Source organism: Saccostrea cucullata, unplaced genomic scaffold (genome assembly GCF_032062105.1).
Source record: "Saccostrea cucullata isolate Sc308-1 unplaced genomic scaffold, CSIRO_AGI_Scuc_v1 ctg1470, whole genome shotgun sequence".
NCBI classification, from domain to species: Eukaryota; Metazoa; Mollusca; class Bivalvia; order Ostreida; family Ostreidae; genus Saccostrea; species Saccostrea cuccullata.
The window spans coordinates 86,340-101,861 of record NW_026920398.1 but is presented as its reverse complement, the minus strand read 5'-3'; the positions used below and the strand labels follow the sequence as shown (position 1 = coordinate 101,861).

The following is a 15,522-nucleotide window of genomic DNA, read 5'->3' as shown; positions in this document are numbered from 1 at the left end:
TCAAAGCGATAAAGGTGGACCTTTTGTTTTTTTTTTGTTTTTTTTTCATAACTCAAATAAATAATGAATAAATCAAAGTGAGATAAATATGAAGAGAATATAATTTCAAAATGTATCCTACGAGACAATCCAACCTAACTTTAAACAAATAACTCAAAATCACACCAGTTTAAGAGTAAAAAAAAATTTACGGTAATTTTATTTAATTTTATCAAGATTTTATATACTGTGGCGAAATCTGATGTTAACAATAGATGAATTATTTTTTTATGTTGTTGGTCTTAAAAACAAACTATTTTTCAGTCACAGAGAAAATATTGCAATTTTTTTAAAATTCAAAATTATACATAGAAATTGGTTTAAACCCTTTTTAAAAACAGTGCTGAAACTATAAAGAATCAAATCGATAAATTAAAAGATTATCACATACTGTCTACTCAACTCCACTCCACTCTAAACAACCCTGAAAAATAAAGACAAAAACGAAAAGATTTTGAATGCTACTCACCATGTTTTTGTGCCCTCTCTTTTTTCAGTTGTATACTCTCAGTCATAATCTCGTCGTAAGGAAATCGCCGGACACCATCGTTCTCTCGATTTTTTTTTCAATACTCGAATATAAAAAGACCACGTGAGTTTTTTTCTAAAGGAATTTATTATGCGGTTGATTCAAATAAATGTTGTGTCCCTGGGAATTTTTTTTCTGTGAATATCCTTCCTTAAATGACTTCATGAAGATAATTATAAGACATATGTATTTAATTATATGAATTCTTAAACTCACACCGAAATTTATACTTATATAGGGTAAAGCGAACATTCATATATCTTAGTTGCTGTAATCATTTTCAATGGCATCAGCACAGATTTATCGCTGCTCAGTGTCCGTTACATTTAATTTACAATTCCTGATACGGATTCATAAAAAGTGTGGCGCCATAAACGCTTATTCACAATAAAAGGACGAGGAGCACTGCAGTACATTTAGTTTTTGAATGTAAATGTTACTAACTTTTTTAGCTCACCTGAGCCGAAGGCTCAAGTGAGCTTTTCTGATCACATTTTGTCCGTCGTCCGTCTGTCTGTCTGTCTGTCTGTCCGACTGTCTGTCCGTCTGTAAACTTTTCACATTTTTGACTTCTTCTCAAGAACCACTTGGCCAATTTTGACCAAACTTGGTACAAAGCATCCTTGGGTGAGAGAAAATTTAAATTGTTAAAGTGAAGGGACATATCCCCTCGCAAGGTGAGATAATCAAAAAAAGACAAAAATAGGGTGGGGTCATAAAAAAATCTTCTTCACAAGAACCACTTGGCCAGAAAAGCTGAAACTTATGTGGAAGCATCCTTGGGTAGTGTAGATTCTAAATTGTTCAAATCATGACCCCCGGGGGAAGGGCGGGGCCACAATGGGGAATCCAAGTTTTACATAGAAATATATAGGAATGATCCTTGAAAATCTTCTTCTCAAGAACCACTAGGTCAGGAAAGCTGAAACTTATGTGGAAGCATTCTGGGGTAGTGTATATTCTAAATTGTAAAACTCATAACCCCCGGGGAAAGGGCGGGGCAACAATGGGGAATCCAAGTTTTACATAGAAATATATAGGAAAAATCTTTGAAAATCTTCTTCTCAGGATCCACATGACTAAAAAAGCTGAAATTTATGTGGAAGCATCCTGGGGTAGTGTAGATTCTAAATTGTTCAAATGATGATCCCTGGGGGAAGGGCGGGGCCACAATGGGCAATCAAATTTTTACATAAAAATATATAGGAAAAATCTTTGAAAATCCTCTTCTCAAGGACCACTGGGCCAGAAAAGCTGAAACTCATGTGGAAGCATCCTGGTATAGTGTAGATTCTAAATTGTTCAAATCATGACCCCTGGGGGAAGGGCGGGGCCACAATGAGGAATCAAAGTTTAATATTGAAATACATAGGAAAAATCTTTGAAAATCTTCTTCGCAAGAAAACCTTGGGCTAAAAAAGTTGAAACTTATGTGGAAGCATCCTGGTATAGAGTAGATTCTAAATTGTTCAAACCATGACCCCCGGGGGAAGGGCGGGGCCACAATGGGGAATCAAAGTTTTATATAGAAATATATAGGAAAAATCTTTGAAAATCTTCTTCTCAAGAGCCACTGGACCAGAAAAGCTGAAACATATGTGCTCATGGAAGGATCATGGGGGTAGTGTTGATTTCAAAATTTCTAAATTATGCTCAGTGGGACAGGTTGGGGATGCAATATGTATTACAAGGGGGAAATCTGGTAAAGAATAGAATGGTCAAAGCTTTTCAGGTGAGCGATGTGGCCCATGGGCCTCTTGTTTTATGATTACGTCATTTGTTGATAACACCGGTCGACTCTAAATTAAGACATGAACGAGTTTACTCAGTATACGCACCCTTCTGAAAATAAATCTCATACTGTATGATCTTTTACTTTTCTTACATTTCGTTTTGTTTAAAACTATCGTTGATTCTGCTGTTGCCGGTGAGGTTGGGGATGTCGTCATATTTTTCGTCATCATTATTGGAGTAGAGGGCGTGATTGTAGCAAAGATCTTTGCTGCACAGTCATCAGAGGTTGGTACTGTTATTGAAGGCACTGTTGGTTTAGGAGGTGCTTCGTCGCTATAGATATATACCTATATGAATACATTGTATACTAGTATTTAAAAAAATCTAAATTTTAATGCAATGAAATAAAGTAATTTATTAAAATGAAATGAAAAGTTATTTTTATTGCCCTGTTGCCCTGACAAAAAATAGTATAGTTAACTATAGTTCACTCTAGTTAACTATAGTTAACCATTGTAAACTTTAGTAAATCAAAGTGTCAAAGTCATCATACAGTAAGACAAAACACGAAAAAAAAAATCCTTCTTAAAACAGCAAACGATGTCCAGAAAATACTTAGATCTTGTGAAAACCTAACGCTTTTCATGTGCCAACAAATCTCAAATAGTCGTCATAATACTGTAGAAGTATTTTAAATTTCACTATGTTCACGATTTAAGAATTTTCCGCGAATAATTAACCATCGTGATAATTATTTTTATTTTAACTTCATTACTGGCGAAAAAACAGGCATATGACGTGAAAATTAATATATGATTCACTGTGAAATTAAATCATCGTCCTGTTAGGTAACTCTTACAAACCGTGAAATTTTAGACACGTGAAATTAAAGATGTCTACAGTAGTCTGTAGGAAAACGGAGTACCACTCATTTTGCTCCATATAAAATGAGTGATATCACAACAAAAAGTTTATTGACATGTATCATTGAAAATAATGTTTTGCTCTTTTTTGTCGCTTTTATTTATAAAAAATATACGCCAAAATGAATCAACTTGTAGATAAAAATAATTAACGGCAGTGCATATCGACCAACAGATATGTTGCTAGATCATGTATTAATTACCTGTATTTCTTGTAATTTTATATTGCTGAATATTCTGCTTCCTGGACCTAGGGTCTGCCTAGTTCTCAATTGCAATGACACTACTCTGTCTCTGTAGCCGTGATTGTGTATGGACATACTATATATCCGTTTCCAATCGTCTGTTTCATAACTATCTCGTTCCGTATAGGTGTATGATTTAATCCAGACTTCACAAATCATGTAATCATCACGCTTAAATGATATATACTCCCTGTCACATTCAAGTAAAGTATATTTAGAAATTTTTGCAGTCACAATCAGTTGAGGCGCTCTAGTGGCATAACCGGATATCATGATAGTTTCATCTGCATATGGTATAGTTAACTGCAGCTTCAAATCAGCGCTATTTCCTTTCTTAATGTAAAGCTGGGGAGTCAATACCTGCGTAAATATATAATATATAAGCATCAAACGTCGTTAAGTGAGTATACGCTTTTAACTTATTTAAACTTGAATCGTTGCATCTAGTTAATTTGATGAAAATTCGCCACAGTCAAGGAAATTAAAGGTCTGTCGGGGTACTTTTCTATTTTTTTAGTTATTCGAAAATAAAAGCTAATCATAACGACAAAGCCAAGGACTTATAGTAACATTGAAAAGCCATGGATGCAATGTAAAAATATATTTTGTCCTACACTAGGCACTCAGGGCCATTGAACAGTGAGGAATCTTTTTCCTGCCATCACCTACTGTGACACAGGACCTCGGTTTATAGGTCTCATCTGAAGAACCGGTATCCACTTCCCACACGGGCGACAGTATAGATGGAGGCAAAGGGACTTACACAGCCTTCTATCTAAATTATTTGGGGATGTGAAGAAAGAAATGTTTCATACGCTGCTATGCTGACCCCCCCCCCCCAAAAAAAAAATTCACATATCTTATATTTATAAGTTATGCGTATTTCTATTTATTTCATTTCTATTTCAACTTCAATTATCTGTATGAAACATTTCTCTTTCAATTGAAAAAAAATTGTTATCTTCGCTGTACCAACACTTTCCTTGAAACAGAATATGAATTTTTGAAAAGTTCCGTCAACCGATTGTGAAGAGTACACCTACATGCACTACACGTTTAAGTCTTTTATCGATCTACCACAGAGAACAAAAGTAAGTCATGAAACGAAATGTATTCTATAAAAAAATATATCATTTTATAAGCCAGTGTGAAGATAACTGAAGTCAAACATACTGTGTTAACCAGTATTCAAGCTCATAAGTCCATTTAAACAATACAAATCATGATTAGAGCAATCAAGGACATCAAAGGTTGGATCAGGTTCCATGGAGGAGTGAGCATCCCATGCCGACCTTTTGTCACATTTATCATACCAGAATTCATTTATCATATATTGTAAATGTTGCCTTATTGTTGCATTCTGAGTTATGTAAAAGAATTGTGGTACAAATTAAACTTATTTGACATCTAAAACATACCCACTTTAAGGTAGGATTCTTCCCACATTTCTTGTATTTAAAAATTGATAAAATTTTCACAGAATCAATAGGACAATATCACTAAGTGATGGTATCAGTGAGAAAAAAATTGACCGTTTAATATTACAGGCAAGGTCAGGTCCCTGGACATTAAGAATAAAAAAATACTGTTTCTAATCATGCGATCCCTACTTGTAATTCAAAAGATTTCAATGTTTTTCTTTTTGCATAAAAAGGTACTACCATATAGGGCCTATAAGATGATATTACCAAATTGAAATGGATAATTTGAATAAAATGGATATTTGCTAATCCGAATTTCCTCTACTTTTCTTAAATTTTTAGGATTTATCAGTAATTTTTATATGCTTCCTATATTTAACTTTTTCCAGTTTTCACATATAGTAAAGTTGTCACATAAAGGTACAAAATGATACAAAAACTTAAAGTTTTGATCATTTACTAAAATAGAAATAACACTTTTAACGGATTTTTTGCTCAAATCTGTACTTAGATTTGAAGCATCTAAAAGCCAACATAGTTCTAGTATGTGTGAAAAATCTTATTTATTTGATATACTTTAAAACTTTAGTCCCTCATTATTAATTTGACTTACATTTGAAAATTTCGTCTGGTCTTTGATTGCCTAAAAATTATAACTAAATTCACTGTTCTATAATAATTCTGAGAAGCAGAAAAGAAGATATTTTCATACGCCACCATTCCGCCCAAAAACTAGTCCCTGCTAGTTTTTAAACGCAATTAACCATTTCTATTTAAAGTTGTATAATTGTGAAGAGGCAAGAAAAATATGGTCTTTTAAATCTCGTACAACTTAATATATAAGACAAATCAACAAATGTACTTTCATATTGAATATTCCATCTAGTCAGAAACCAGAGAAGAATCCTACCTTAATGCCAGCAAAAAATAGTGGGCTTGCTTTCGAGGCACATGGAGAACCCTCCTTAGCTGATTTAATTCCGACAACACAGTGAATCTACAAAAAGTAAAATCAGATTCATTTGCAGACAATTATTATGCATCAAGAGTTGGATAACAACAACAAATAACTTCTGGAGAACTGTTACAGAAATAGGTGTATCTTTCCTTCTTACCATAGATCCCGCTGTTTTGTTTTTCTTTAAGATGTCGAAAGCAGACAACAGTGCACGGTCTAGAGTATGGGAGGTAACAGTTTGGCCTTTAACAACTTCTAGGTCGTCTACATACCATGAGATGTCGTAAAACAACGAATCGTTTTTTAAGGGCGTAAATTTACATATCAAATTTACACTAGGGTCATATCTACTAACAACACCCCGATCTTCGCGATCCCATGATAGATTGTGATAGGAAACAGTTGGGTCCTTTGGACCATCTAGAGTGCCTAAATAGAATAGCATTAATGTTACACAGTGAATCTGCAAGGAATATGTATATTTACGTTTACTAGAAAGATACAGCTGTATAAAATTTTTACTCCACTCCGTTTATTTTAATGTTACTTAAGACTTATTTTTTAAATGACCAAGATCTATTTTCTACAAGAATCGTTCTTTTAAAAAGATCAATTAAGATTTAATTTTTTTCATTTTCAAATCTAAATCTAATTTTGTACTCACATTTTTGGTCAGATTCTACAAAGCAAGTTACAAAGTAGAAACGGTATTAAAAAGTTAACCTTTAGCAAAGCAAATCCCCCCACAGAATTTTAACAATTATGTAGTTGCCCCCGCCCTCAAATTTATTTCGAAACTAGTATTTACAGCAAAAACCGATGTGAAGTTTACTCTATAACAATAATCTCCATTGAAACCAATCGACAGGAAAATTTTGTACATATACATATACACGTACATATATATTAACGCTTCCACTACTTGGAAAATAAATGGTAAATTCAAATTTTATCCGAGTCGTTTTAATTGTGCTCAGTATGAAAAATGTAGATGATACCGTATTATAACTTTTGCAATATTTTTCTCTTCTTTCTACAGTAAATTAATCGTATGTGGGTTTAGATCATCAAAAAAATTATCATTCATCCAAGCCAGTCTAGTAATTATTTATTTTTAAAAAAGTTTCTCACAACTCGAGCAATAAAAGAATTGTCTTGACAGGATTTTGGCACTGATATCTGCGAGCATTATTCTCTAGGAGTCAATACCGTAATACACAGAAGTAAGTTCGCAATCAAGAAATATAGGTGAGCGTTAACTATATATTAGGATACATTTTCAATAAATGTACCGTTCACGGTAGCTCAGTCGGCAGAGCGCTCACTCCGTGATCGGGAGGTCGTGAGTTCGTATCTCGGCTGCGACTGACCTAGTCGTTAAAATGGGTAGCAACTGTTCCTTCGCCATGCGCTCGGCACTTTGAAGTGAAAGTTTCGGGTCCTTTGGATGAGAGTTGAAAAACCGAATCCCCGTGTCACTGTAGGCGTTGGCACGTTAAAGATCCCTCACTGCTCAATGGCCCTGAGTGCCGAGTAAAGGTCAAAATTTGAAGCCCTTCACCGGCATACGGTGACGTCTCCTTATGAGTGAAAAATTCTCGAGAGGGACGTTAAACAATAAACAATCAATCAATCAATCAATCAATCAATAAAATGCTTAAAATATTATCTCCTTACTATTCATTGAGAAGAATACTAGAAGGTTTCTTACATTTACATGTATTATTATATTACTGGTTTATAATTGTAAAGAAAAATATTAAACTTACCAAAGCAATAAGCAGAGTTACAGCAATTGACCTTGGGTAGATGATATACCATGTAGGAACTGCAGTTTTTCACGCTTAATTCGATTTCTTGTGAGCATTGGTTTGTAGTTCCAACCTTGCAAACTTTAACATTTTTCATTAGATTTGTCGGTGGATGATCACCTATATAAATAGATATATAACAAAGCCTTTTAGAATATAAAAGTTTCTTTTTGAAGAAGAAGAAATATACCGGGTAAGTGGAACTGGAAAGCATAAACAACATGCACGGTCTGTCACTTTCATACACACTCCCTCACATACAAATTATTGATTAATTGTATATTGTTTAACGTCCCTCTCGAGATTTTTTCACTCATATGGAGACGCCACCACTTGCCGGTAAAAGAACTGCAAATTTTTGTCCTGTACTACATGTAATACTCGACACCAAGGGCCATTGAACAGTCAGGGTCTTTATTGCACCAGTACCTTAACTTCAACACATGACTGTCGCCCGTTTGGCGCAGTGGGTAGAGCGTTTGCTCTAGAGTCGCGAAGTAAGGAGTCAATCCTTACGTCGCGGGTTCGAATCCCACTGTGGGACGTGGATACCGGTCCTTCGGATGAGACCGTATAAACCGAGGCCCCGTGTCGCAGTAGGTGCTGGCACGAAAAAGATCCCTCACTGCTCAAAGGCCCTAAGTGTCGAGCATAGGACAAAATTTGTAGCCCTCAACCGGCAAGTGGTGGCGTCTCCATATGAGTGAAAAATTCTCAAGAGGGGCGTTAAACAACATACAATCAATCAATCAATCAACACATGACCTCAATTTATACGGAGGACTGCTCTCCGTCTCCAACATTAGGATTCGAACCCGCGACGCAAGGATCAACTCCTTACTTGGCTACTCAAGTTTTTTCGTTCACTATCGAACATATACGTAAAAAATATGAAATCCAAGCTAGGCAGATCACTTAAATGTTCTTTAAAATAAAACATTTTCACAGTCCTACCATTTAACCAGTAAGGGTAATTTGTCCCACAAGATCCCAGAGAAGGTGGAGATGTTGGCATTTTAAGGTATCCTGCCCTGTACCATCCTGTAGTCAGGTGATTGTCACAGAGAGGCATCACATCCTGTTTGTAGGATGGAATTCTTTTCAATAGGTCCGAGATGTCAGTGTAAGAAGTACATGGATCTTCTTCATCTATATGTTGAATTAAATAACGTTCCACATTAATTTAACACCTCAAAAAGATCCGAAGTTATTTCTTCTATATTTACATTAACATATGTACTTATGTTAAAAAAGCATGCTCAATTACAAAAAAAATTGTAAATTAATAAAATACATTACACCTGAATGCTTAACTGAAAGTGTTTTTATTCGTATTTAAGAAACAGTAACTGAATCAAGACAATAAACTTTCACTTACAAGTTTGAATGATATGCCATATAGCAACAAAAATCTGCAGAATCACAGTTTTCATCTTTTGATAAGCGCAGCCTGTAACAACAAGTAAATGTTTTAGGCTGGAAACAACTAAAAACAAAATTTATTATTTATACACTTTTTACAATAAAGATTTTGAATGCCTTAAATAGGAATATCTGCCTCTGAGGACAACTCAGTTGGAGATTTAAATTTGGTATATCTACCTTTATAGGTAAATAAGTTGTTAAAGATACTAAAATTCTACGAATTGTCGAAGTATTAAAAGGTTCTTTTTCATATTTCAGACTTCGTACACACCGACCACCCGCTCGCCTTGAATTGGTTGCGTCTCAAAGGAATATCAAACAAACAAAAGCAAACCAAACCAAAATCCACTGCTACAAAACCTAAGAAGTTAAGAGAAACGTTTTTACTGCTTTTAAATTCAAATTATATGTATGCATTTATTAATTACATAAAGAAAATAACTAATGAAATAACAAAGATCATATTTACCGCATTCGCCAAGTAAGAAGAACAGATAAAATATTGCCAAACCCTTCCTTTTATGATGTTTATAAGTTTACAATCAAATATAGCACTGATAAATTTCTTTAAGTTGGTGAGGTCGGGCCACTTTAGAAGCAATTATTTTCTAAGTATTTTTGCTTAAGATGAAATGAATTTTTCCTTATGTTCTCATCAGGAAGATTAAAATATTTTCCTTTTTTTCTTAATATGCTTGACTCTATTTAAAGAAATATATAAACTCGAAAAAGTTAACTGTATGGGCAAATAACGATACACAGATGTACGGTACTTTTTAGTTGATGATTTTATAAAGCAATAATGTATTTGCAGAGCGCAAATAAATCCAAACAAAGGCTTATTAAAAATCGCTAATACTTAATATGTAATACAATAAAGCCTTAAAAAAGCAATCAAATTATTAAAGAACGTACAGGCACGATTGGTAATAAACGTGATAATCGTACAATTGTTGTGTGTTTCGGTTTTAGTTGAAATATTTCATTACTCCATGCTTGAATTTTGAGAGTTTTGAGTAATTGTGACAAGCTCAACTATTTTGTTACTGCTCAGGAGAAAAAAAGTAAACAGGATATATGTGAAAATCTTCTTTGTTTTTCATATCAAACACCATAGAATTAATTTAGATTTACAATACATATGCTTAATGTGATTATTAATGAGTTCAAGCCCTTGCCATACACATCTCGAACCCGAATTTTAGTTTCAGTTTTTATCTCAATTGAACTAAGAGCTCAAGTGAGCTATTCTGATCAACCATTGTCTTTCGTCTGTCCGCCTGTCTAGCTGTCCTTCTGTCTCTCCGTCCATCCGTCTATCTGAATTTTTTTCGCATTTTTAACTTCTCTAAAGAGCCATTGGACCAAGTTTAAAATCGCTACAAAGCATCCATGATTGAAGGAAAGACTATATTGCTAAAATAGAGATCCAAACGTCTTCCCTCAACAAGAAAAGAAAAAAATAGGGTGTAGTAATTTAACAAGGGACCCACTGGCCTCTTGGGGCACCGGAGTTTCATGCATCGATTTTCCAAATTTTTCGACAATTGAAGTTGGATTGTGTTTTGAACCAGAGGCCCTGATTTTACCGTTTTGAAAGAGGCTCCTTTTCTTATCATAACTATTCACTTAAAATGCTTTCTTTGATGATCAACTTCAGAGGCAGAGCTGAGGAAAAAAAATGCATTTTCACTATATAACCAGTAGTGCCCCACACATCTGGGGCCACAATTTTAACAACATAAATTTTTGATTAATACTAATGAACAGATTCAACATAAATTCAATTTCAGTATAACTATTCACTTAAAATGCTTTCTTTGATAATCAACTTCAGAGGCAGAGCTGAGGAACAAAAAAAAAAGAAATGCTTTTTCACTATATAACCACTAGTGCCCCACACACCTGGGGCCACACTTTTAACAACATAAATATTTGATTAATACTAATGAAAAGATTTAACATAAATTTATTTTCAGTATGAAATCATTAGAGACCACCCTCCCCCCTCCAAAAAAAAAAAAACACCGTGACTCTTGCCTAAGTGACTATAAAATTCACAATTTATGAAAAGGCACATTTTCCTCATCATATATATAGCTATATTCTTAGATCAACAGCAAAGTACCCAAGAGCGGTGGAGAATATTTCCATCAGAATGTTTTAAGTCTTGTGTGGAATCACACAGACTTGTCAGACAGGCAAATTCATGAAGCGCGCTAGGCGGTCACGTTCAAGTCTGTGTCATGAACACCACAGCAATTCACAATTAACATAAAACATTCCTTATATTTACATCTGACATCTTACAACATGTTTTTAAGCACCAAAAATATACCTTATATGTGTACATTTCTCGCTGTCATTTATCCTCGCATCTTTACTAATGTCGATGTAGCCTCAATGCGACGTGTTTCTCAGTGTATATTTCTACACGCGAAAATGACATTCAAATCAATTACACAGTAAACAGCGAAAGTAAATTAAAATTATTAATGCATTTCACCAGGGACCTGTATACTAACGGGATAGGCAACTCCTTCATCGCCATGTTTATTTACCCAAATCATCACGCACGACACTACAAGTTTTTCAATTTACGTTTATTCCCAGTAAACAGGATATTTTCTGATTATTATCATTTATTCCTTTTCTGTATTGGAATTGATTTATTAATAAATTTTAAAGCATAATAATAATATAATTTAAATATAAAGAAAACAAACACCGAAATCGGCGATTTCTCGGAAATATGGCCGATCGGGGCATGTGCTGATTTTGCATAAAACAAAATTACTACTAAGATAAGGAGTATAATACGTGCTAACAACAAATCTTGAATGATTTTTTGACAGATAATTAAAGGATTTGATCTCAATTATGCGATAGCTTTAGAGATATAATTAATTAAAGTTGACACGAAATCCCGCGACTTAGGAGATATCGCGAGACTTGCGGTAGTTGCTTATCCCGTTAGTATATAGGTCCCTGATTTCACTATATACCATTAGAGCCCCGTCCTAACATGAGAACCCATGACCAAGGAGTCTTGAAATTCAAAATACTCAAAAAAGGAGCCTTTGTTAATCATAACTATCCAATGAAGTCTTCGGCATAATACCAATGGCAATTAAAATACCAGTGGCAATGATATTTACGACTTTGAATGAAGTACTTTTGCTTCTCAATATTATATATCAAATTCATTATCTAAATACCCAGGAGCAGAGGAGAATAATTCTAATGCATCAATACATTTTCACTATATGATAATTAGATCCACACCCGTACATCTGATCAAATGACACAGGGGCCATGAAATTCACAATTCTGGAAGAGGCACTCTTCCTCATACTTAAATGCTTAGTTCATCTGCAAATTCCCAGGAGTAGAGGGGAAGAAATTTGACGTATAATGAGATGTTCACTATTTATCACTTACAGCCCCTCCCTAGCGCAAGAATCCCATGACCCAAGTGCCATGGAATTTTGCATAAAATTCCCATAAATGCCAACAGTTTGACTGCTTGAGGTCAAGGAGTAAAAAAAGATTTTTTTTTTAAATCCATTAACTTTGATGATTTGAATTGAGCCCCACAATTTTGGCCAGTAGAACAGGGACCATGGAAGTCACATCTTTGTCTCCTTCACTCAAAGATGCCATACGCTAAAATTGGACAAATTTGATCGTGCGGTCTTAAGGAAGACGTTTGAATTTTCAAATGTAAACACACGGCGCATGACACGGCGGACAGCGGTCGCCACACAACGATTGGCGAAAAAACACCGATAGGAGTAGGTAACATGAGGGACTCTTAAAATCCCCAAGAACCAATGGACCAGTGAGAAAACTGAAACGTTACGAAGCATCCTTGGGAGGCGTTGATTCTAAATTGAAAAAAAAAAATCATGACCTCTGTCGGTGGTGTAGATCCACAATTGGATATCCAAGTAAAACTATGCTTATACTGAAGCAATCTATGGTATGTGGCAACGCACTTTGAAAAAATTACGCACTTTGAAAAATTTTTTCAAAGTGCTTTAAAACTGGGACAAAATTAACGCACTTTAAAAGTGCGTTAAATTTGGGACATACTCAACGCACATTGAAAAAAATTTTCAAATTGCGTTAAGAGTGTACATCAACATTTTTACCATGGGGTAATTTAACGCATTTTGAAAAATATTTTTAAAACAAAAACTCTAGACTTAGATTTTAGTAATCGGAGAATCAATTTGTAACAATTATCTTTTGCAAAACTTTTTAATTTATTTTAATGATTTAACCTCATTGAGAACAAAAAGACGAGTAGAAAGACTTTCAGCCCAACTTTTTTTTTCTCATACATAGCCGTCTTTAGCAAATTGAACGTGCCCCCCCCCCAAGCTAAGCCCTAATTTCCAGTGCCTATATTATGTACATGTATATCTTTTCAAAATATTTGTGTGCCTATGCCCCCCCTCCCGGTTCCGATGCCTATGCTACAAATATATGTATTTGCATAACTGATATGACGTTGAAAATTTTCAATAAAATTTAGTTTTACATAAAATGCAAACAGGAAAAAATTAAGTACAGTACAACATTTAAGAAAGTAAGAATTTTCAAAGTATGGAAAAATCAAAATCACTCACTTTCAAATTCTAAAGAGACCTTATCACTGAAAAGTTACCAACAGGTTAAATTATTTATTATACCTAAGATTTACAAGAATACCCAGCATACACATTTTTTTTTCAAAGTGCGTTAATGTGGTCGATATTAACGCAGTTTGAAAAGAATTTTTTTTTCAAAGTGCGTTGTAACAATGGTAGCATAAGTTCTAATTTGTATAATCATGACCCCGAAGAAAGGATTGGACCACAATAGGGAACCCAAGTTTTACACTGAGCCATATACAAATGTAGGAAAAATCTCTAAAAATCATTTTGTCAAGAACCTCTGGGCCTGAACGGCTGAATTTATTGTGGAAGTTTTGTGGGGTAGAGTAGATTCTAAATTGTTAAAAGCAAGACCTTGGGGGTTAAGTTGAGGCAACAATAGGGGATCCAATCTTTACATTTAATACAGTGAAAACTCTTAAATCCGACATATATGCAATCCATGACACTGTGAATTCTGACTTATATTCCTTCCTATTCAACTATCCTATGTTAAACACTGTGAAATCCAAAATCCAGTTTATTCCGACACGAACTTCGTCCTCCTTTACGTGTCGGATTAATCAGGTTTCACTGTATACATAAAATATCTTTACCAAAAAAATCTTCTCCTCAAGAATACTGTGTTAAAAATAATTGATTTAATGTGGAAGCATTATGCTGGAGTCAGTTGTTTCTAAATCCTTTAATCCATGACCTCCGAAAGTAATGATTGGCAACAAGAGGGAATCAAATTTTTACATTGAATATAAGAACAGATTCTATCCTTATGTGTCTATGTGAAAGCATACCGGTGTTGTGTAGATTCTAAATTGTAAAAATCAAGACCAGAGGGGAAAGTGAAGCTACATAGGGAATCCAAGTTTACATGAAATATATTTTAAAATCCCCTCAAGGATTTATTTGGCAGCAAGAGCTGAAGCTTAGGTGGTAGCATTCTGGTGTAGTGTAAATTCAAAAACGTTCAAAAGTGAAACCCCATGTGAAGTTATTGTCATAATAGCTATTACAGCGGAAAGGCGAATTAGTTTTGTAAAGAACTGCAGGGCCAAATTACTCAGGTGAGCGTTGTGGCTGAAGGGAATCTTATTTTTTGTAATTTCGTTTCTTATTTAGTAATTTTGGTTTTTTTGTATAATTTTTTTTTGTATTTTAGTTTCTTACTTAATATTAGATTAATATTTTTATTTTGTATTGTCTTTTTAAAATATTTGTTTTCGTTTTCTTTTAATATTTCGTCTGTTTGATTTTTATTCAATGTTTCTTTTTTTATTTTATTTATTCTACTTGGTATGTAATATTTTCTGTGTTTTTTTTTTTTTTATTGAAAACAATTCTTTTAAAATTGTAATTTTTTTGGTTTGTACAATTGGGTTTCCGTAGTTATCGTTGCATCGCGTGAAGATTATCTCAACATTACTCTAAATTCATTGCGTAATAGACCTATAACCTACAAGCAATGTGTTGTGATAGTGAAGTACATGAACCTCTCTGGATTCCATAGATACACATGTGCTTTGAAGAGCAATGAACATTCAAATATAATAACAAAGTATTCTAATTACAGTAAAATTTTGGATAACACTAACATTACATTGTCTTTTTCTTTAAATATGAACACTAAAGCTAAGTTTCACAGACATTTCTATGATTTGCATTAGTTATTCGATCTGTTCATTTTATAATTTAAATTTCTCCGAAATATAAATCTAAATGTAATTAATTCTAACTTGGTTAATCTTAAGTAAATCTTAAGTATAACTTACATTGTACACC

The 15,522-nt window shown here is 34.0% G+C and overlaps 1 protein-coding gene across 3 annotated transcripts in view; it reads right to left on the bottom strand.

The window, feature by feature from the left end:
* Positions 1-1,947: 1,947 nt before the first annotated feature.
* Positions 1,948-15,522, bottom strand: part of LOC134248353 (uncharacterized) — a 96,296-nt gene continuing 82,721 nt past the window's right edge. Inside the window, exons 1-8 of one of the 3 annotated variants that reach the window (XM_062730765.1) lie at positions 9,039-9,105; positions 8,615-8,809; positions 7,619-7,780; positions 6,514-6,528; positions 6,007-6,278; positions 5,802-5,888; positions 3,429-3,830; positions 1,948-2,649 (exon numbers count right to left, since the gene is read on the bottom strand). In XM_062730765.1, the coding sequence (XP_062586749.1) occupies positions 2,368-2,649; positions 3,429-3,830; positions 5,802-5,888; positions 6,007-6,278; positions 6,514-6,528; positions 7,619-7,780; positions 8,615-8,809; positions 9,039-9,093 (1,470 nt within the window). In that variant the 5' untranslated portion in view covers positions 9,094-9,105 and the 3' untranslated portion in view covers positions 1,948-2,367. Of the gene's footprint in view, positions 2,650-3,428; positions 3,831-5,801; positions 5,889-6,006; positions 6,279-6,513; positions 6,529-7,618; positions 7,781-8,614; positions 8,810-9,038; positions 9,106-15,522 lie in introns of those variants that run through there. The other 2 variants (XM_062730772.1, XM_062730760.1) reach the window with 2 other exon arrangements.